This window comes from Myxine glutinosa, chromosome 7 (genome assembly GCF_964187855.1).
Source record: "Myxine glutinosa chromosome 7, kmMyxGlut1.1, whole genome shotgun sequence".
Classification (NCBI taxonomy): domain Eukaryota; kingdom Metazoa; phylum Chordata; class Myxini; order Myxiniformes; family Myxinidae; genus Myxine; species Myxine glutinosa.
Window position 1 is genome coordinate 25,486,674 of NC_136267.1, and position 22,294 is coordinate 25,508,967.

Consider the following 22,294-nt stretch of genomic DNA (forward strand, 5'->3'; position numbering starts at 1 on the left):
TCCACCTGGTTGGCCATATCACTCAATGGTAAAGAATCACTTCAACAATTCTACTAGCTGGATCCGGATCCGGCTCTTCACCAAAATGGAATCGATTTTTTTTTTTTTTTTGTATACAACATCGAGGCTCGTGTAAAAGCCAACATTAATCACAGAAAAAACAAACGGACACACAAAACTTACAATAAAGGGAGCGGGAGACAAGATCTGGAGAGAGAGGGAAGCACACAATTACAACAGCAGAGAACAGGGACATCGGAAGATTTGTGAGAGGGAGAGGGCTTGGGGAGGAGGCATGGGAAGATGGGGGAGTGGAAGGGGGGGTGGGAGAGGTATAAAACACATGGACACTGAAAGGACTTCCAGGAAAGAAGTTCATATTTCAAGAAAGTAGATCTGGGGTGAATTAACGGGGGTTGAAGAGATCAAGGTTTTGGTTGGGGGAAGTTAAGAGATGGTGGTGAACAGCTGATTCAAAGACCTGGAGGGAGGAGTGGGATTGAAGAGAGTGAGGGAGTTTGTTCTAGAGGCGGGAGTAAAGAGGAATGAAGAGTGAAGGTGAGCAGAGAGACTTGATTTTGGCAGTTTCACCAGAAGAGGGTGGCTGGCAGATCTTGTGCGACCTGAAGGAATATTTGGGGGACAGAGCACAGATAGAGCTGGCGGAGCAAGGCCGGAGAGGAGTCGGTAGAAGACAGAATGACCACCTACCTGCCTGCCGTGAGTGAGTGAAAGGCCCTCACAATCAGCTTCATCGCAGGAGATTCCAATGATTCTGAAAGCTTTGGTTCCAACAGCGTGAAGCCAAGCTCGGTGTGAGGCAGGAGCACCAGGCCAGAGGGGAGAGCAGTATCCCATTGAGCTGCGGATGAAAGCCTTGTATGTGGTGAGGAGCTCAGGTGTGCCAAGGAAGGACTTCGCACGACGGAGGATGCCCATTCGGCGACTGGCTTTGGAGGCCAGCTTGGAAATGTGGTTTTCCCAGGAAAGATCATGGGAGATAGTGAGACGCAAAAGCTTGAGTAACAGAACTTCTTGGAGAGGATTGTTCAGAAAGTAGATGGGAGGGTTGTCGAGTCGGTCTTTTCTGAGAGACATAGTGAGAGTGTGAGATTTGTCAGGATTGAAAGACATGTTCCACTTGTTTGACCAGTCTGTGATTTTGTCCTGGTCTGCAGAGAGTGAGGAGGCTGCAGACTGCTGGTCTGAGGGATGAGGAATGGAGCGGCGGAGAGTGGAGTCTTCAGCAAAGAGATAGAGAGGATTTTCCAGAGAGTTGGAGAGATCATTGATGAAGACCAGAAAAAGCACAGGGCCCAGAACCCTGCCTTGGGGAACTCCAGCCTGAACAGGAAGGGGAGATGAGAGAAACTCATTCAGGGCCACATGTTGACTACAACTAGAGAGGAAGTCTGCCAGCCATGCATGGAGATTTCCATGGATACCATAGGAGGAGAGTTTGGTGAGCAGAGCTGAGTGCCAGACCGTATCGAAGGCACGTGATATGTCAAGGGAGACAGCTTTGAATTCCTGTTTGGCATTGAGGACCTCCCTCCATTGTTGAGACAGCAGAAGCAGCATGCCCAGAGTAGAATGACCTGGTCTGAATCCAAATTGATGATCGGAGATCAAGCCATTGGAGAAGAGGAAGGATTTGATATCTGAAGCAATGATGGATTCCATGACTTTGCTGATAATTGGGAGCAGGCTGATTGGTCTGTAGCTGCAAAGATCTGTTTTTGCACCTTTTTTGTGTAAAGCGGTGATGTTGGCTGATTTCCAAGCTGATGGCTGATGAGTGATGACCTTGAGCAAAAGAGAGGGTGAAGTGAATAGAGAGAGGGTGTGAAAGAGCGGCAGAGCAGGATTTTAGGACCCGTAGGCTGATGCCGTCTGGTCCAGTTGCAGAATCAGAGTCGAGTTTTGACAAAAACCTCTCCAGCTTGTCAGGAGAGAAGGACACAGATTCCAGGAGCAGCTGGATTCGACTGGGTAAGGTGGGTACAGAGAGAGATGGGTTTGGGACACAAGATTTTGAGGCAAACACAGAGTTGAATCATTCGGCTTTGTCATGTGCGGTGTCAACTGTGTAACCATTTCATGTAAGGGAGGGGATGGAGGGGAACAAACACCAGAACAAACACCATTCTTTCTTGTCACAAACACAACCTGTCCAACAAGTTTCGTCCAAAACCGTCCATAACGTTTTGAGATATCCTGCTATGTGTCGTTTTTGCCCAATCTACCAATGGTGAAGAATTACTTTAAAAAATTCTAGTAGCCGGATTCGAAGCCGGATCTTCACCAAAATCTAATCCTTTCGTCCTTGTCAAATACACTAACTCTCCGCCACATTTCGTCCGAATCCGTGCACAACTTTTTGAGATATTCTGTTCACAGACAGACAGACAAACAGATCAACAAACAGACAGGGGTGAAAACATAACCTCCATTGTTGGCGGAGGTGAAGCGCCAGTCCATGAGGACCAATCGGCACTCTGACCATGACCGCACTAGCCCTGACGAATCCGGGAAGCAGGGAAGAATGGGGAAGACTTGGCCACCGACTTACATTGTGGGGTGCAACCACCACGAAGTGGCATCCCCGATAGTTGTCTCTATGGGTTTGTAATGGATGTTGGTGGCGAATCCATTCTCTTCGATTGAAAAATGAATGTCGAACAAGGTGACCGAGGCACTTGACATCTCCCATGTGAAATCAAAGGCAAAGTTGATAAATCGTTCAAGATCCTATCTTCGACAAGATGTGGCACCAATGGAGTTGCCTATGTAATGGCCAAGTAATTATAGGCTGGGACCATCAAATTGATCGAATATTTGTTTCTCAATGAATCCGACATAAGGATTTGCATAGGTGAGGCCATGTTGGTGCTCATTGCTACGCCATTCGTCTGCTCTCAGGATTCACTGGCAAACAAAAAGCAGTTGAGAGTGGGAATTATTTTGGTGGAGCAGAGAGGAGTTTCTGTGCTTGGTGGTGGAGTCCGGTGAATGAAAACGTGTGGGAGTGCTTACAAAGACCCTCGTCATCAGGGATGGCAGTATACAGGGATCGTCCATCGGCTGACTGTTTCTTCTTCCTCATCTTTCTATTCAATTGATCCAGCTTGCAGGTTTGGTTATCGGATAGATGTCTGAGTTGACTTTTGTTGCTTCTCCCTCTCCTTGTATTTCGGTGTTAATTCATCAATCCAGTCGATGATAACATCTTGGGCTTTTTCTTAAACATTATCTGAGGATCATAATTGGTCGAGCTGCCACACATACACACATCTCACACACATGGACGTACAGACAAACATATGTGACACAATACAAGACTTTTAGATGAGACAAACAGAGCCACTGAGCTTGGCGGAAGTGGCGTCACTTCCCTGAGTACTCTGGGTACCAGTGATGTAACAACGATGGCACCGCCTTTTCACCGCACTCAGCAGGAATTTCCTCCTCCCGACCAACCTATTGGGATTGTCCGTGCTCTTATCCTTTTAATGCCGAGCATCAAGCAAGGAAGCAGCACGTACCATGGTTAAAGTCTTTGGTATGACCGACTGAACCGGGAATTTGAACCGACCACCTCTGGACTCAGAGCGAACACTCTAACCATTACACCACCAAGTCTGATAAACACCGAGGTTGAATATCCATGGCTCTCAATGCTTGGGGTTCTTGTTACCTCTGCCACCAAAGGTGGATGGAGGTTATGTTTTCACCCCTGTCTGTCTGTTTGTTTGTCCGTTTGTCCGTTTGTGAACAACACATCTCAAAAAGTTGTGGACAGATTCGGACAAAATTTGGCAGAGGTAGTGTATGTGACAAGGATGAAATGATTAGATTTTGGTAAAGATCCGGATCCAGATCCGGCTACTATAATTTTTGATTCTTCACAATTGTGAGATAGGGCCAAAAACGTTACAAAGCAGGATATCTCAAAAAGTTGTGGACGGATGATTTTGATTAAATGTGATTCTGTATTGTGATTTTCTGGGCTACTCTGGGATACAAAATGTAAAGTGTTGACCTGATGGGGGTATGCTCTCTACTGAGTGTCGCTTGAGTTTCAGTTGAGATAAAAATCCAAACTTAACAAAAACAAGACCAAAAGTCTAAAAGCGGCATAGCCGGGCTTGTAAAATATTATAAACCACAAACACATATGTTTAGCTTTTCAAACAGTCGCTAATGCTGCTTATAACATTAAACATTGAAATATGGAGGAATCTCGACATCCGTGAGGTAAATTTTACTTTCAGAACTGAGCGAAGATCTACTGTAATCTATATAACCCACAAGGTTTGGAGGTGTGCTCATTTACCAAGCAGCTAGCTAGTGCTTGCCAAGCCAGCCGTTCCTTAAGGGTTTTGAATGGAGTGCTTGCTCGAATGCATAAACCACTTGGCGATCTCTCCACAAGAAACTTGGTAAATGAACACACACCCAATGTTCTTGAGACCCGACCATATATCGACTGTAATCTATATATCCCAAAGAGGAACGACCTTTCCTGCCACTCTCAAAGTGAGCGGGTGTTTACGCCATAATGACATCATATACGTAATGACGTAGCATGACGGCCGGACACAAAACCGCCGCTATTTTAATATATATATATATATATATATATATATATATATATATATATATATATATGATATATATATATATATATGATATATATTTAGCCTCCAGTAATGTTGCAATCACCACAAAGGGATTAGTGTTATGATTAGATTTACTATAATAATAACGTTACGTTATTATTACGAAAATTATATTATTTTAAAAAAAACCGGGGTGAATTCCTTACTTCCGCTTTTACACCGCTTCAATCCATCAACTTTCCATTCACGACATTGCGATTAAAGTGTTATTGTTATATTTACTATTTTATCTTACTATAATTCACTAAATGTCCGTCCGTCTGTCTGTCCGTCTGTCTGTCTGTCCATTCGAAGGTACCGTAAAAACTGCTGAACCGATCGCAACGATATTTTTGGTGGATAATCCTGTGATCTCCAGGAGTAAAATAGGCTATTTAGTTTGTCCAATTTCAGCTTTGGTGTCCAGCATTCTCAGGTTTGGACTCCCGCATAACATTCGCGTTCGCATAACGTTCATTGTGACGATGTTTTCATTGTGACGATGTTGTTTTCCCGGGTGCCGCACAAACGGCTGCACCGATCGCTGCACGGCTGCACCGATCGGACTCGGTGACCTTGGACAAAGACCTTTTACAAGGACACGGGTTGAATCCCTGCTTGAGAGAATTCCAACCCCCTCCCCGCCATCACGGCCGTCTCTCCAACTCACAATCCCATGAGATATGCGGAAAGGACGACCCAAAAACAATTATCTTCTTTTCGATTCGTATATAAACATCATTAAAAGTAAATAATGACCTCGGCCAAAATTCAAATGACGTTTAATCTCTACACAAGAGAATTCCACATTGCTATTTGGGCGGTGTATACGCTAACAGATCGCTGTCTCCTTCCACTTGCCAAGGCCTTAACAGCTATCGGCTCAAAATCCTTTTAACTGTTGAATTGGTGGTTTTTACAATGAAGGAAACACGTATCGGGGGTACATACGACATAGCGATTGTGAATGTGACAGCTCTGAGGCGTCTTTTGCTTTGCATCGCAGTGACGGTGAGCACCAATATGGCGGCTGTAAGATTAAAATCTGCCTCCAAGCCCCCTCACCACCCAAAGCCTTCAACCAGACATATTAACACGCTCCTCCCCCTTCATTCCCGTTCTTCAAAGCAAAGCGGTAAAAATTGTTGTATCGCCATTATATATGAAGAGCAACGGTACCCGCCTTAAGGGCAGGGCTTCAATTTGAAGACGCGATTTATATAAACATCCGTTAAATATCACACGCAAATCATCAAAATCTAAACAGTATTTGTAGAATTTCAATTAAAAAAACCACATCACTGTTCATATTGGTAAATATTATTCCATCGTGTTTCAAATCGTGATATCAACTGTTGATATCACGATTTGAAACACGATGGAATAATATTTACCGACATGAACAGTGATGTGGCTTTTATTGAAATTCTACAAATACTGTTTAGATTTTGATGATTTTTGTGTGATATGATATAACGGATGTTTATATGAATCGTTTAAAATAAAATAAAACTTAAATTTCTGATATTTTACCTTTTCATTTGGGCCTCCCAATTGAAGCCCCGCCCATAGGGCGGGTACCGTTGCTAGTTATTATAACTACAAAAACTATACTACTGAAACGATATCACTGTATTAAGAAACCTGGGTTTAATTTGTCCGAAGCAAAAGATGAGTCAGAACGCCAAAGGCCTATACCTACCATGTTGTTGGAAGAGACGTAACGCCGATGCTTTCGATATTTCATGGTCATTTTAACAATCGGTTTGTTTGTGTTTCACACTGAATGAAAAACGTAAAGGTAGAACATGACGATTGTGATATATGACAGGTTCGCCGATATGTTCGGCATGAACGGCATATAAATCAAAATGGCGGAGTGTGGAGAGTCAGCCGCAGCACCGCTGTAATGACATCAGGCGTAATCACATCACCCTGTCATGTGACCAGATTCTCAGCTCTGATTGGTATACCTTTAAGGGGACATACATACATACATACATACATACATACATACATACATACATATATACATACGGCCAAACGCTGTTCTAGATGGGCAGTGCCGTAAAAAGATTTAATGGGCAATTTCTCAACAAAAATATTCCTGTGCATGAGTTTGTCCATTTCTTCTTTCAGGGCAGCCGAGTGTGGACGTCAATGCGATGTGTGGACTTATCAACTTCGAAGCATTTGGCCAATGGCAGCTCAGCAACTGCAGTGAACCACGAGGATACGTTTGCAAGAAATTGGATACCACTACTCCTTCAACCACAACTGGTCAGCTTTGGTGGTGATAATAGCATACGTTAATCCACCTTTATGCATACCGTACTTAAATTGTTCTTCGAGTGTACTTGCACTTGTCATGTCAAAATAACAACCAGTAAGCATTTTGTTGCTTTTTTTTTTTTAAACAAAATCTTCAGATCATGGAAGAGTAAGCTGACAGGGCATAGAATCAATGTATTGACAGTAGGGCAATAGGTAGATCCAAAAAGATGAGAGGTATATACGTAACCTGCAAGTAATAGGGTTGCAGTTGGAGGGTCGGTGGGGATTGAGGGGGTCGGGGGGAGAGTTTGATCATGAATAGGGATTAGAAAAGATTGGGGGTATATCATAATTAGATTAATGAACAGGATTAAATAATTAAATTTATAGATGTGGGAAAATTGCATGCCCAGACCAGGAATCAAGCCTAGGTCCTCTGGAAAACCATACTAGTGCTCTGCCATCTGAGCTATCTGGTGGACCATGACTGACCATGCAATTTCCCCACACATATGATTGCCACTCTCTTTCGGTCAATGCTTCCGGTGCACTCACTGCCAACCATAGGAGCACCAACGCCCTGAACACGAAAGGTCATATGTGTGGGAAAATTGCATGCTCAGTCATGGTCGCCCAGATAGCTCAGATGGTAGCGCGCTGGTACGGTTTTCCAGAGGACGTGTTAGATTCCTGGTTTAGGCATGTAATTTTCCCACATATATCAATTGAATTATTTAATCCTGTTCATTAATGTACGGTAATTGCTTCACTGCACCCCCAGTGGCGTTTATAATAGAGGACATGGATTTGTCCCCCCAATTGGAGGAAGATCTTCTCGTGTTCAGGCCGTTGGTTGGATTTTTAGGAATATATTTTTATTTCGAAATAAATGTTGGTTTTGCAAAAATCTAATATTTTGAATTGAAAATCTAAAAAAGTAAATAGTTAAAGGTCTCGGACAAATTTCAAATGACATGGCTTTAATCTCTGCTTGCGAGAATACCATTACCACGTCGTTAATTGGGCAGTGCATAAGTTAACAGACCGCTGTCTCGATCGCTGAGGCCGATCTTGACAAGGCCTGTAATACCTATCGGCCCAAAATCCTTATAACTGTTGCTTTGGTCGTTTTATAATGGAGAAATGTATAGGAGTGCATTGTGACTGTGAATATGACAGCTCTTAGGAGTCTTTGGCTGCGCATCACGGTGAGCACTAATATGGCGACCGTAAGCTTTTTATTCAGGATAAAATCGTGTATAGGTGGGTGGAGTCAGTGAAGCTGCCCTTGTACGCCATTTTTCCAAGCCGAATGATATGGATTGTGTTGCACCCGTAAGTTACACTTTGTATATCTCTATATATAAAGGAGGAGTGTGTGTGTGTGTGTGTGTGTGTGTGTGTGTGTGTGTGTGTGTGTGTGTGTGTGTGTGTGTGTGTGTGTGTGTGTGTGTGTCTGTCTGGATGTCCGCTAATAACTCAAGAACTACACATCGGAGAAATGTTTTAGACACAGATTCGGAATCAGCATAAAATCCCGGTTGTTTTAGGCTACGTTTTATTTTAATATCAATGGTTTAAAAAAACCGCGCCAGCTGCAATTCCATGGTGTAGTTTGTGGCGGCGCTAGACGTTCGGGGTGTATTGCAATGGTTTGTCGGGTTTGGCTGTGGGTCCAGAATAGCTCCCATTTCCTTATGTTCTTCCACTTTTATTTTGATTCTTGAAGGAGCTGTGCTCCAACGCGAGTCGAAAGAATTGACGCGACCAAAGACGGAAATTCGTCCGAGTTGCTTTATTGTACGTATCAAACTCGGGTACTCTGAAAAGCTCGTTTATCGGGCAGCAATATATATACACATTTATGCCGGAGCGTTTGCCCGGGAAAAGCGAGACCGGGCATGCCCGGGTGTCAAGGGCGAGTCCTGGAAAGGCGAGTCTGGACCTGCCCGGGCGTGCTGGACGAGGCCTGGCAAGTTGAGAGCGGGCATGCCCGGGCGTCCTGGACGAACCCTGGAAAGGCGAGAGCGGGCATGCCCGGGCGTTCTGGGCGAGCCCTGGAAAGGCGAGAGCGGGCATGCCCGGGAAAGACGAGACCGGGCGTGCCCGGGAGGTTCGGGCGAGCCCGGGAACAGCGAGTTCGGGCATGCCCGGGAGAGGCGCGTCTGGGCCCGTCCGGACGAGCCCGGCATGGCGATTGCGCCCTGGCCGCGTCCTGGCAGGTGCAAGGCGATTGTGTACACCCAGTGGTAACCGCTACACACGCCCCTCCAGAATCCACCTGCACCGGCAGGGTCAATTTAACGGGGGTCCGGATGACCCGGCCGAAGCGACCCCTGGGGGGACGTGGGGGGGGGGTCCGATGTGGTGGTGGGTGGTCGAGCGGGGGGAACTGTGGACGGCGGGCGGCCTCGCCGCGGAGGAAGGGCCAACCGTGGTGGTCGGTCGACGTCCACATGCGCCGGTTTGAGGCGGTCCACAGAAATCCGGTCCGACCGGTCGACGACGAAGGACTTGTCGCCCCGTCGCAGGACCCGGAAGGGCCCGTCGTACAGCGGCCGGAGTGGCCCCCGGTGCGCGTCATGACGCACAAAGACGTAATCCGCTGTGCGAAGCGCCGGGGGGACGTAGGACTGGGGGCCACCGTGGCGGGACGTTGGCATGGGGGCAAACCACCGGGCGGCCTCCTGGAGGTCCGAGCGCTGGTGAGCGGCGGACCAGGGACTGGTAGCGTCGGGCATGAACTCGCCCGGGACGCGGAGCGGCTGGCCGTAGACGAGCTCGGCGGCGGATGCCCGGAGGTCCTCCTTGGGGGCCGTGCGGAGGCCCAAAAGGAACCACGGCAGCCGGTCGGCCCAACCATCGTCCTGAAGGCCGGCCATGAGTGCGGCCTTCATGGAGCGGTGAAACCGCTCGCACAACCCGTTGGCTTGGGGGTGGTAGGCCGTGGTGCGGTGCAGAGTGACTCCCAACGAGCGGGCGACCGCGCCCCAAAGTTCGGACGTGAACTGTGGGCCGCGGTCGGACGAGATGTCCGCCGGTGCGCCGAAACGCGCGACCCAGGTGGCGATGAACGCCTGCGCCACGTCGGCGGTGGTGGTGGAGGTGAGGGGCACGGCCTCCGGCCACCTGGTGGTCCTGTCCACCATGGTGAGCAGGTGGTTGAACCCCCGCGATGGGGGCAGGGGACCCACCAGGTCCACGTGGACGTGGTCGAAACGCCGTTCAGGCACGGTGAAAGGTGCCAGCGGGGCCTGGGTGTGGCGTTGGACCTTGGCCCGCTGGCAGGCCGTGCAGGCGTTGGCCCAGTCACGGACGTCCCGTCGAAGGCCGTGCCAGACAAAACCCGCCGACACCAGCTTCTGAGAAGCTTTCCGGCCCGGGTGAGAAAGGCCGTGGATGGAGGCGAAGATGCGGCGCTGCCAGGTAACGGGCACGATGGGGCGAGGCTGGCCCTGGGAGACGTCGCAGAGCAGGACAGTGTCCGCGAAGGGGATGTCGGCCAGGCGGAGGCCCGTGTCAGCCGCCCGGAGGGCCTGCACCGAGGTGTCGGTGGTCTGGTCGGCCACCATGTGCGCGAAGTCCACGCCGAGGTGGACCGCGTTCGCGCTGGCCCGAGAAAGACAGTCGGCCACGGCGTTGTCTTTGCCGGCGACGTGCCGTATGTCCGTGGTAAATTCCGACACGGCGGAGAGATGGCGCTGCTGGCGGGCCGACCACGGCTCCGTGACTTTGGCCATTGCATAAACCAATGGCTTGTGGTCGACGAAAGCCGTGAACAGGCGGCCCTCCAGGAGGTGGCGGAAATGGCGAACGGCCAGGAATAGACCGAGGAGCTCGCGGTCGAACGTGCTGTATTCTAACTCGTTCGGCCGGAGTTGCCGGCTGAAAAAAGCGAGTGGCTGCCAAACCCCGTCCACCCATTGTTCATGGACGGCGCCCACCGTGTAGTTGGAGGCGTCCGTAGTGAGGGCGATGGGCGCGTCGAGCACCGGGTGAGCCAGCAGCGTTGCGTCGGCGAGGGCCCGCTTTGCGCTCGCGAATGCCACGTCCATGGCCGCGGACCAGACGATGTCATGCTTGGCCGGCTTGCCTCGGAGGGCCTCGTAAAGGGGCCGCATGAGCTGAGCAGCGCGGGGCACGAATCGGTGATAAAAATTCACCATGCTGAGGAACTCTTGTAGGGCCTTGATGGAGCAGGGACGCAGGAACGTGGCGATGGCCTCGACGTTGGTCGGCAGCGGCACGGCCCCGGTCTTGGTGATGCGGTGGCCCAAAAAGTCAACGGTTGTCGTGCCGAAGTGGCATTTGGCCGGGTTGACAATTAAGGCGTGCTCGCTGAGGCGACCGAACAGTGTTCGGAGGTGGAGGAGGTGCTCGGCGCGGGATGTGCTGGTGACGAGGATGTCGTCCACATAGACGAAAAGAAATGGCAGGTCGCGCAGCATGCCGTCCATCAAGCGTTGGAACGCCTGGGCCGTGTTCTTGAGGCCAAACGGCATCCTCAAAAAATTCGAACAGGCCGAACGGCGTGATGACGGCCGTCTTCGGGACGTCGGCCGGCCGGACAGGTACCTGGTGGTATCCCCGTATCATGTAAATTTTTGAAAATATGACCCGTCCCGCCAAACGGGCGGAAAAGTCCTGGATATGCGGGATCGGGTACCTGTCGGGGGTGGTAGCGTCGTTGAGGTGGCGGTAGTTGCCACACGGGCGCCATCCGCCACCCGGCTTTGGCACGATGTGCAGTGGTGAGGCCCACGCACTATCGGAGCGCCGCACGATGCCGAGGCGCTCCAACGCATCGAACTCGGCCTTTGCCATGGCGAGCTTGGCCGGGTCGAGGCGGCGGGCCCTGGCGTAGACCGGCGGGCCCGTAGTGGGTATGTGGTGATCGATCCCATGTCGCACTGCGACGGCCGAAAACGTCGGCCGCGTGAGGGCCGGGAATTCCGCGAGCAGGTGAGCGAACTCGTTCGCCGTCGGGAGGGCGCATGCCAGTTCGGTCGGCGCGGAGCTGCTCATCGTACACGCCAGGGAGCTGAAGGTCTCAGCGTTGACAAGGCGACGTCGTTTGACGTCGACCAGCAGCCCGTGCGCGCAGAGGAAGTCAGCGCCCAGCAAAGCCATGGGGACGCTGGCGGTCACAAAGGTCCACTGAAAGCGCTGGCTGCCGAAGCAGAGGGTGACGTCGCGCGGGCCGAAAGTGCGTATGGCCGATCCATTAGCAGCGACCAAAGAGGGGCCGCAAACGGCGTTCCGCCTGTCCTGCTCGGAGGCGGGTATGACGCTCAGTTTGGCGCCGGTGTCACAAAGGAAACGCCGCCTGGACGCTTTGTCCTTAATAAAAAGCAAGTTGCCCGAGTGGCCGGTGCTCATGGCTGGTAATGAACGCCGGCCCGGCCGTTTCCCGACTTGCCGAAAGTGCACGGGGGTCGGCATGTCCGAGCCTTGTGTCCGAACCTGGCTTGGTAATAACACCACGCCTGGTCAGGTGGAGGCCCCGGCCGTCGTGTTGGAAGCGGTCGGCGCGGCGTGGCGGCCGCCAGTTGCACTGGCAGTTCGGCCTCCAACCGCGCAGGGCGCTCGGGCGTCGTGGGCGTCGCCTCTCACGGCGGCGGGCTCCAGGTATCCGCTCCGATGTGCTGGCCCGCCGAGGAGATCTTGTCGGCTTCCCTGGCGAGGGTGCGGGGATCGGTGATCGACGTGCCAGCCAGGGCGAGGCGTACCGGGTGAGGCAGCTGGCGAAGGAACAGCTCGCGGAACAGAAAATCCGGAGAGTGCTCACCGAGCAACGAGAGCATATAGTCCATGCGCTCGGACGGCGCGTGTCGCCGAGCTCGGGCAGGTCAAGCAGGCGCCGTGCATGTGCCGCCGGTGAGAGGGCGAAAGCGTCGAGGAGGAGCGTCTTAATCGCGTCATACTTGTCAGCAGCTGGCAGGTGCTCGAGGAGGCTCAGGGCACGGGCCGCGGTGGCGGAGCCGAGTGCTGCCACGACATGGTGGAAGTGGGTGTCGTTGGCGGTGATGCCTCGCAGGGCGAACTGGGAGTCCGCCTGGGCAAACCAAACAGCCGCATGAGCCTCTCAGAAGGTAGGCAGTTTAAGAGCCACTGCCGTATCCATGTTCGGGGTCACCAATGAAGGAGCTGTGCTCCAACGCGAGTCGAAAGAATTGACGCGACCAAAGACGGAAATTTGTCCGAGTTGCTTTCTTGTACGTATCAAACTCGGGTACTCTGAAAAGCCCGTTTATCGGGCAGCAATATATATACACATTTATGCCGGAGCGTTTGCCCAGGAAAAGCGAGACCGGGCATGCCCGGGTGTCAAGGGCGAGTCCTGGAAAGGCGAGTCTGCACCTGCCCGGGCGTGCTGGACGAGGCCTGGCAAGTCGAGAGCGGGCATGCCCGGGCGTTCTGGGCGAGCCCTGGAAAGGCGAGAGCGGGCATGCCCGGGAAAGACGAGACCGGGCGTGTCCGGGAGATTCGGGCGAGCCCGGGAACAGCGAGTTCGGGCATGCCCGGGAGAGGCGCGTCTGGGCCCTTCCGGACGAGCCCGGCATGGCGATTGCGCCCTGGCCGCGTCCTGGCAGGTGCAAGGCGATTGTGTACACCCAGCGGTAACCGCTACATTCTTCTGTTATAACGCCTTCCTTATCTACCTTATATCCCCCCGACGAGGCCTCTACATAATTTCATGCGGCAGAATTTCGTGCATTTTGAGTGAAAGAAGTGAGACGAAGTGGTGTGGAGGCTAGGAGGAAGGGGAAGAGGCGCGGGCACTGTGGAGGCTTCGATCGTGAGTGGAAATGGTGGGAATTGCGTTTGTATCGCAAAGTAAAGGATCTGCATTCATTTCTGAACTTGCATTGGTGGATTGTTATACATCTGCATTATTTTTCATGAAAAAACTTTATGTTGAACTTGAAGGCTCCAAGCACGGACTATATATATAGCCCTCATTGAGGTAAAAATAAAAGCCTGCTATCGCTTGCCAAGCTAGCCGTTCCCCCCTCCCCCTCCCTTCCACTCCCCCCTCCCCCTCCCCTCCACTCCCCCCTCCCCCCTCCCCTGCCCCTCCCCCTTCCCTCCTCTCCCTCCCCCTCCCACCTCACCTCCCCCCTCCCCCTCCCCCCTCACCTCCTCCCTCCCCCCTCACCTCCCCCACCTCCCCCCTAACCCCCCCTCTCCTCCTCCCCCTTCCCCCCTCTCCTCCTCCCCTCCCTCCTCTTCTCCCCTCTCCTCCTCCCCCTCCCCCCCTCTCCTCCTCCCCCTCCCCCCCTCTCCTCCTCCCCCTCCCTCCTCTTCTCCCCTCTCCTCCTCCCCCTCCCTCCTCTTCTCCCCTCCCCCCTCTTCTCCCCTCCCCCCCTCTTCTCCCCTCCCCCCCTCTTCTCCCCTCTTCTCCCCTCCCCACCCTCTCCTCCTCTCCCCCCCCGTTCCCCTCCCCCCCGTTCCCCTCCCCCCCGTTCCCCTCCCCCCCGGTTCCCTCCCCCCCGTTCCCCTCCCCCCCCCCCGTTCCCCTCCCCTCGCCTTCCTCCTCCCCTCCCTTCCCCCGTCCGGCAATGCCGGGTACTTCCCATGGCCAGCTGTACGTGGGCTGCTCGAGGGTTGGAAAACCAAGCAATCTTTATGTCTTGGCACCAAGTAAGAAAACCAGAAATGTTGTATACCAAGAGGTTTTGAGAAATTGAAAATTGACAAAACGTCATGTAGGCAATGTACTGTGATATTGCTCTAAAATATGCATGTTATTTTTATCAAATATTTGTATTATTCTTATTCAACCCGGGCGAAGCCGGGTACCTCAGCTAGTCTCTATATATAAAGGAGGAGTGTCTGTGTGTGTGTCTGTCTGGATGTCCGCTTATAACTCAAGAACTACACATCGGAGAAAAGTTTTAGACACAGATTCGGAATCAGCATAAAATCCCGGTGGTTTTAGGCTACGTTTTATTTTAATATCAATGGTTTTAAAAAACCACGCCAGCTGCAATTCCATGGTGTAGTTTGTGGCGGCGCTAGACGTTCGGGGTGTATTGCAATGGTTTGTCGGGTTTGGCTGTGGGTCCAGAATAGCTCCCATTTCCTTATGTTCTTCCACTTTTATTTTGATTCTTCTGTTACAACGCCTTCCTTGTCTACCTTATATCCCCCCGACGAGGCCTCTACATAATTTCATGCGGCAGAATTTCGAGCATTTTGAGTGAAAGAAGTGAGACGACGTTTTAGGAGGAAGAAGAGGCGCGGTCACTGTGGAGTCTTCGATCGTGAGTGGAAATGGCGGGAATTGCGTTTGTATCGCAAAGTAAAGGATCTGCATTCATTTCTGAACTTGCATTGGTGGATTGTTATACATCTGCATTATTTTTCATAAAAAAACTTTATGTTGAACTTGAAGGCTCCAAGCACGGACTATATATATAGCCCTCATTGAGGTAAAATTGAGAAGGTAAAGGTAAAGCCTGGTAAAGGTAAGGTAAAGCCTTTAAAGCAAAGTAAAGTAAAGGTAAATGAGGAGTTTACTTTGCTTTAGTTTACTTTAGTTTATTAAAGTTTACTTTAGTTACTTTACTTTACAGTAAAGTAAAGGTAAAGCCTTTACCTCATTGAGGTAAAGCCTGCTATCGCTTGCCAAGCTAGCCGTTCCCCCCTCCCCATCCCCTCCCCTCCACCCTCCCCGCCCCCTCCTCTCCTCCTCCCCTCCCCCTCCTCTCCCCCTCCCCTCCCCCCTCCCCCTCCCCCTTCCTCCCCTCCCCCCTTCCCCTCCACTCCCCCTCCACTCCCCCTCCCCCTCCACTCCCCCTCCCCTCCCCCTCCCCTCCACTCCCCCTCCCCCCTCACCTCCCCCTCCCCTCCCCTCCCCCTCCCCTCTCCCTCCCCCCTCACCCTCCCCCTCCCCCCTCCACCCTACCCCCTCCCCTTCTCCCCCCTCCCCTCCTCTCCCCCCTCCACCCTACCCCTCCCCTCCCCCCTCCACCCTAGCCCCTCCCCTTCTCCCCTCCCCCCTCCCCTCCATTTCCCCCCTACCTCCTCTCCTCCCCCCTCCCCAACCCCTCCCCCCTCCACCCTACCCACTCCACTCCCCCTCCCATCCCCCCTCCACCCTAGCCCCTCCCCTTCTCCCCTCCCCCTTTCTCCCTCCCCCTCCCCCTCCCCTCCCCTCCTCCCTCCCCCTTTTTCCCTCCCCCCTCACCTCCTCCCTCCCCCTTTCTCCCTCCCCCCTCCCCCTCCCCTCCTCCCTTCCCCTCCCTTTCCCCCCTACCTCCTCCCCCTCCCCTCCACCCTACCCCCTCCCCTCCACCCCTCCCCTTCTCCCCTCCTCCTCCCATCCCTCCCCCTCCCCATCCCCCCTCTTCTCTCCTCCTCCCCCCTCCCCCTCTTCTCCCCTCCCCCCTCTTCTCCCCTCCCCCTCTTCTCCCCTCCCCATCCTCTCCTCCCCTCCCCCCCCGTTCCCCTCCCCTCCCCTTCCCCCACCCCTCCCTTTCCCCGCCCGGCAATGCCGGGTACTTCCCATGGCCAGCTGTACGTGGGCTGCTCGAGGGTTGGAAAACCAAGCAATCTTTATGTCTTGGCACCAAGTAAGAAAACCAGAAATGTTGTATACCAAGAGGTTTTGAGAAATTGACAATTGACAAAACGTCATGTAGGAAATGTACTGTGATATTGCTCTAAAATATACATGTTCTTTTCATCATATATTTGTCTTATTCTTATTCAACCCGGGCGAAGCCGGGTACCTCAGCTAGTATATTTATACGAGTGAGGCATGCTTACACACTAAGCAATACCGAACCATGTTTCACACGATCTATACCGACTGCAAAGCCGCAATGAGCCGGCGAAGCCGAAGCTTCTTGCCACTATTTTACCCATCACTGTGGCATCAGTAGGTTAGGTAGATGGTAGTAGGTCGGTGTAGTAGGTACCGTACCTCGTTCAAAATGACACCATTTGCATTCTGGATGAGATAAAAATTTATAAACTTCCTTCTTGATTAATTCGTTGAATTCCGTCTCAACTTCGGATATTTCCGGCCGTGAAAAACTATCCCCTACGGCCGCGAGATTTCTAAAATATAATTCTTCGTCAATTTTAGAATATTTGATGTGGTTGCAGCCTCTGAAATGTGGTAAGAAGCTTTTTTGAAATATTTTTTCAAATGCTCGAATCTCATTGGTTCCGGTGTTTGGTGACGATTTTCATTGAAGATAACCAGGGCCCGGGGAACTAGGTTGGTCTTAAAGTATTTTAATTGCAAATTAGAGGTGCATAAGATTGTGAATCAAACAAAGACGGGTGAAACAAACTCCTATTGAACTTTTTCGCAATTTGTTATGCACACTTCCGCATCCGCAAGATGGCGGCCTCCATTGAGCGATTTGGTGCGTCAAAGCTTCGAAATTCTCAAGGGATCCAGCAAAATCTGGCTTTTCAACATAATAGGTACGTGTTCATTCACAACACCGCCTTCGCCGGCTACTAGTACCGACTGCAAAGCCGCAATGAGCCGGCGAAGCCAAAACCTCTTGCCACTATTTTACCCATCACCATGGCATCAGTAGGTTAGGTAGTTGGTAGTAGGTAGGTAGGTAGTTGGTAGTAGGTAGGTGTAGTAGGTACCGTACCTGGTAAGACTTGGTAAAAGAGAAGAGCAGACAGTCCTCCCCAATGGCAATACCTGCATACAATAAATGTCACAAGAAGCTTAAGGAAGTAACGATACGATGTGCTAGCTTAAGGCCTATTTTTAACTGGGCTTAACATACGTTTTCACAGTAAGTGTGTAGTCTTCTAACTTCAGTCGCTGTCAGGCGCCAGGGCTGGTTCTCTGACTCTCCGGGCACGGCAGCTTCCTCCGCCAGAAGACGTTAGCTTGCAGTGATTAATTCGGTGAACTCCGTCTCAACTTCGGATATTTCCGGCCGTGAAAAACTATCCGTATTTCTAAACTAAATATGTAAACCGCTTATACCATATTTCTCGCCGTGAAAAACTATCCCATACGGCCGCGAGATTTCTAAAAAATAATTCTTCGTCAATGTTAGAATATTTGATGCCGTTTTCACTCTCCGAAACGCGTAATACTATATTTTCAAATGCTCGAATCTCATTGGTTCTGGTGTTTGATGACGATTTTCATTGAAGATAACGAGGTTGGTCTTAACGTATTTTAATTACTAATTAGAGGTTTCATTAGATTGTGAATCAAAGAACGACGGGTGAAACAAACCCCTATTGAACTTTTTCGCAATTGTTTTATGCAAACTTCTGCATCCGGTCGATGGCGCCCACCATTGAGCGCTTTCATTTTAGAAATATTTTTGCAAATGCTCGACTCTCATTGGGTCCGGTGTTTGGTGACGCATTTTGTTGAAGATAACCAGGCCCGTGCGGGCCGATGTTGGTCTTAAATTATTTTATTAATACATTGGAGGTGCATAAGATTGTGAATCAAACGATGACGGGTGAAAGAAACTCCTAATGAATGTTTTAAATTTGTTATGCATACTTCCGCATCCGCAAGATGGCTGCCTCCACTGCGCTTCGGATTCTTGAGCCAAGGCATAATCAGGTTTTCAACATAATACGTACTCGTTTATTGACAACACCGGCTTCGCCGGCTATAAATGGCAAAAATATCTCTTTCTCTCTTTCTTTGTCTCTGTCTCTGTCCCGCCCCCCCCCCCCTTCCTCTCGCCCCCCTCCTCTCGCCCCCCCTCCTCTCTCCCCCCCCCCTCCTCTCTCCCCCCTCCTCCCTCCCCCCCCCTCCTCCTCTCTCTCCCCCCTCCTCTCTCCCCCCCCTCCCCCTTCTCTCTCTCTCTCTCTCTTTCTCTTTCTCTTTCTCTTTCTCTTTCTCTTTCTCTTTCTCTATCTATATATCTATCTATCTCTCTCTCTATCTCTCTATCTCTCTATCTCTCATCTATCTCTCTCCCCTCCTCCCCCCCTTCCTCTCCCCTCCTCCCTCTGTTCCTCCCTGTCCCTCCCTCTGGTCCTCCCTATGTCCCTCCCTCTGTTCCTCCCTATGTCCCTCCCTCTGTCCCTCCCTATGTCCCTCCCTCTGTTCCTCCCTATGTCCCTCCCTCTGTCCCTCCCTATGTCCCCCCCCTCTGTTCCTCCCTCTCCCTCCCTCTGTACCTCCCTGTGCCTCCCTATGTCCCTCCCTCTGTCCCTCCCTGTCCCTCCCTCTGTCCCTCCCTGTCCCTCCCTCTGTTCCTCCCTGTCCCTCCCTCTGTTCAACCCTGTCCCTCCCTCTGTGCCTCCCTCTGTTTCTCCCTCTGTTCCTCCCTCTGTTTCTCCCTCTGTTCCTCCCTGTCCCTCCCTGTTCCTCCCTGTCCCTCCCTCTGTTCCTCCCCGTCCCTCCCTCTGTTCCTCCCTGTCCCTCCCTCTGTTCCTCCCTGTCCCTCCCTCTGTTCCTCCCTGTCCCTCCCTCTGTTCCTCCCTGTCCCTCCCTCTGTTCCTCCCTGTCCCTCCCTCTGTTCCTCCCTGTCCCTCCCTCTGTTGCTCCCTGTCCCTCCCTCTGTTCCTCCCTCTGTCCCTCCCTCTCTCCCTTTTCCTCCCGCTTCCCCCTGCTGGCTGTTGTGATTTGGGTGTGGCATCATGCAAATTCGTGAAGCGTTACTCTTCCTCTCCTGCTTCCTCCTCTTCCTCTCCCTCCTGTCCTGTTCCTCTCCCTCTCCCTCCTCCCTGGTGGCTCTTGTGATTTGGGTATGGCGTCATGGCCGCCGTATACAGCTGCTCTGTAGTGTGGTGAGTCGTCAGTGTATTGGTTTTGTCCCTACAGCCCCCCCCCCATCCCTTCTCTCCTTTCTTTCTACATCCCATGTGCCTCTGGCGTTTTGTTCTCCGGATTTCGACTCCTTTGTGTTCGAGAGAGATTGAGAACGGGCCTATTTTGGGTGCGGCCTACCCGTTTTGACGACGCTTTGTAAGCCTTGTTTATGCTTATAATGCGTTTTTGCTTGATTTATTTAGGTTTGATACCTTCTTGTCCGGTTCGGATAAGAAGGGGGCGATAATATCGCCGACATGGCGAATGTACGCTCTCGATGTGAGGGTTTCGTGGGTTTATCACGTTATGGTAAAATGGTGTTCAGGATCTCTGCAATTCCTCTTGGTTGTCGGAATCAACGTGTTAAACATGTCATGAGTTTCCGAAGTCAGGTGTGCATGGTCCTACAAGACCGTGGGGACGATACGGGCCACAATATCTCGTTCAAAATAAACTTCGAGGACACGCACTACAAGCTGTACGCATCGTCCGCCATCTTAACGTGTTTTCAGTGCGGAGCGTTCGGGCATTTAAAACGGTTTTGTCCCAAAGCCTCGTGAGCCGTGTGTCAGGTGTAGAAAAAAAAAAAGGTCACACTGATGCGGTGTGTAAGGAGGAGGTTACCGTGACTCCACGAATTAACATTCCTATTGGGAAGGAGGTTAACGTGACTACACAAATCAACATTCCCAACGAGGAGGTTACCGTTACTCCACAAATTAACTCCCACCGAGGTGGAGGTTACCGTTGCTCCACAAATTAACATTCCCAACTAGGAGGAGGTTACCGTTACTCCACAAATTATCATTCCCAACGAGGAGGAGGTTACCGTTACTCCACAAATTATCATTCCCAACTCGGAGGAGGTTACCATTACTCCACAAATTAACATTCCCAACTAGGAGGAGGTTACCGTTACTCCACAAATTAATTCCCACCGAGGCGGAGGTTACCGTTGCTCCACAAAGTAACATTCCCAACGAGGAGGAGGTTAGGGTTACTCCACAAATTAATTCCCACCGAGGCGGAGGTTACCGTTACTCCACAAATTAATTCACACTGAGGCAGAGGTTACCGTTGTTCCACAAATTAACATTCCCAACTAGGAGGAGGTTACCGTTACTCCACAAATTATCATTCCCAACTAGGAGGAGGTTACCATTACTCCACAAATTAACATTCCCAACTAGGAGGAGGTTACCGTTACTCCACGAATTAACATTCCCAACTAGGAGGAGGTCACCGTTACTCCACAAATTAACATTCCCAATGAGGCGGAGGTTACCGGTACTCCACAAATTAACATTCTCAGCGAGGTGGAGGTTACCGTTACTCCACAAATTCATTCCCAACGAGGCGGAGGTTACCGTTACTCCACAAATTAACATTCCCAACGAGGCAGACGTTACTGTTACTCCACAAATGAACATTCCCAACGAGGCAGAGGTTACCGTTACTCCACAAATTAACATTCTCAGTGAGGCGGAGGTTACCGGTACTCCACAATTTTACATTCCCAATGAGGCGGAGGTTACTGTTACTCCACCAAATTAACATTCTCAGCAAGGATGAGGTTACTGTTACTCCACAAATTAACATTCCAAACGAGGCGGAGGTTAACGTTACTCCAAAAATTAACATTCCCAACGAGGAGGAGGTTAACGTTACTCCAAAAATTAACATTCCCAACGAGGAGGTTACCGTTACTCCACAAATTAACATTCCCAGTGAGGAGGAGGTTACCGTTACTCCACAAATTAACATTCCCAAACGACACGGAGGTTACCGGTACACCACAAATTAACATTCTCAGCGAGGAGGAGGTTACCGTTACTCCACAAATTAACATTCCCAACGAGGCAGAGGTTACCGGTACTCCACAAATTAACATTCTCAGCGAGGAGGAGGTTACCGTTACTCCACAAATTAACATTCCCACCGAGCAGGAGGTTACCGTTACTCCACAAATTAACATTCCCAACGAGCAGGAGGTTACCGTTACTCCACAAATTAACATTCCCAATGAGGAGGAGGTTAACATTACTCCACAAATTAACATTCCCAACGAGCAGGAGGTTACTATTACTCCACAAATTAATATTCCAAATGAGGCAGAGGTTACCGTTACTCCACAAATTAACATTCCCAATGAGCAGGAAGTTAACGTTACTCCACAAATTAACATTCTCAGCGAGCAGGAGGTTACCGTTACTCCACAAATTAACATTCCCAACGAGGAGGAGGTTGACGTTACTCCAAAAATTAACATTCCCAACGAGGAGGAGGTTACCGTTACTCCACAAATTAACATTCCCAGCGAGGAGGAGGTTACCATTACTCCACAAATTAACATTCCCAACGAGGAGGAGGTTGCCGTTACTCCACAAATTAACATTCCCAACGACGCGGTTACCGGTACACCACAAATTAACATTCCCAATGAGGCGGAGGTTACCGGTACTCCACAAATTAACATTCTCAGCGAGGAGGAAGTTACCGTTACTCCACAAATTAACATTCCCAACGAGGAGGAGGTTACCGTTACTCCACAAATTAACATTTCCAACGAGGCGGAGGTTACCGGTAC

The 22,294-nt window shown here is 51.0% G+C and overlaps 1 protein-coding gene across 2 annotated transcripts in view; it reads left to right on the forward strand.

Annotated features, from left to right (window-relative positions):
• LOC137412181 (macrophage mannose receptor 1) overlaps window positions 1-22,294 on the forward strand; it is a 234,998-nt gene that overhangs the window by 60,720 nt on the left and 151,984 nt on the right. For both annotated transcript variants that reach the window (XM_068097464.2, XM_068097465.2), the window contains one exon: window positions 6,801-6,941. In XM_068097464.2, the coding sequence (XP_067953565.2) occupies window positions 6,801-6,941 (141 nt within the window). The remainder of the gene's footprint in view (window positions 1-6,800; window positions 6,942-22,294) is intronic.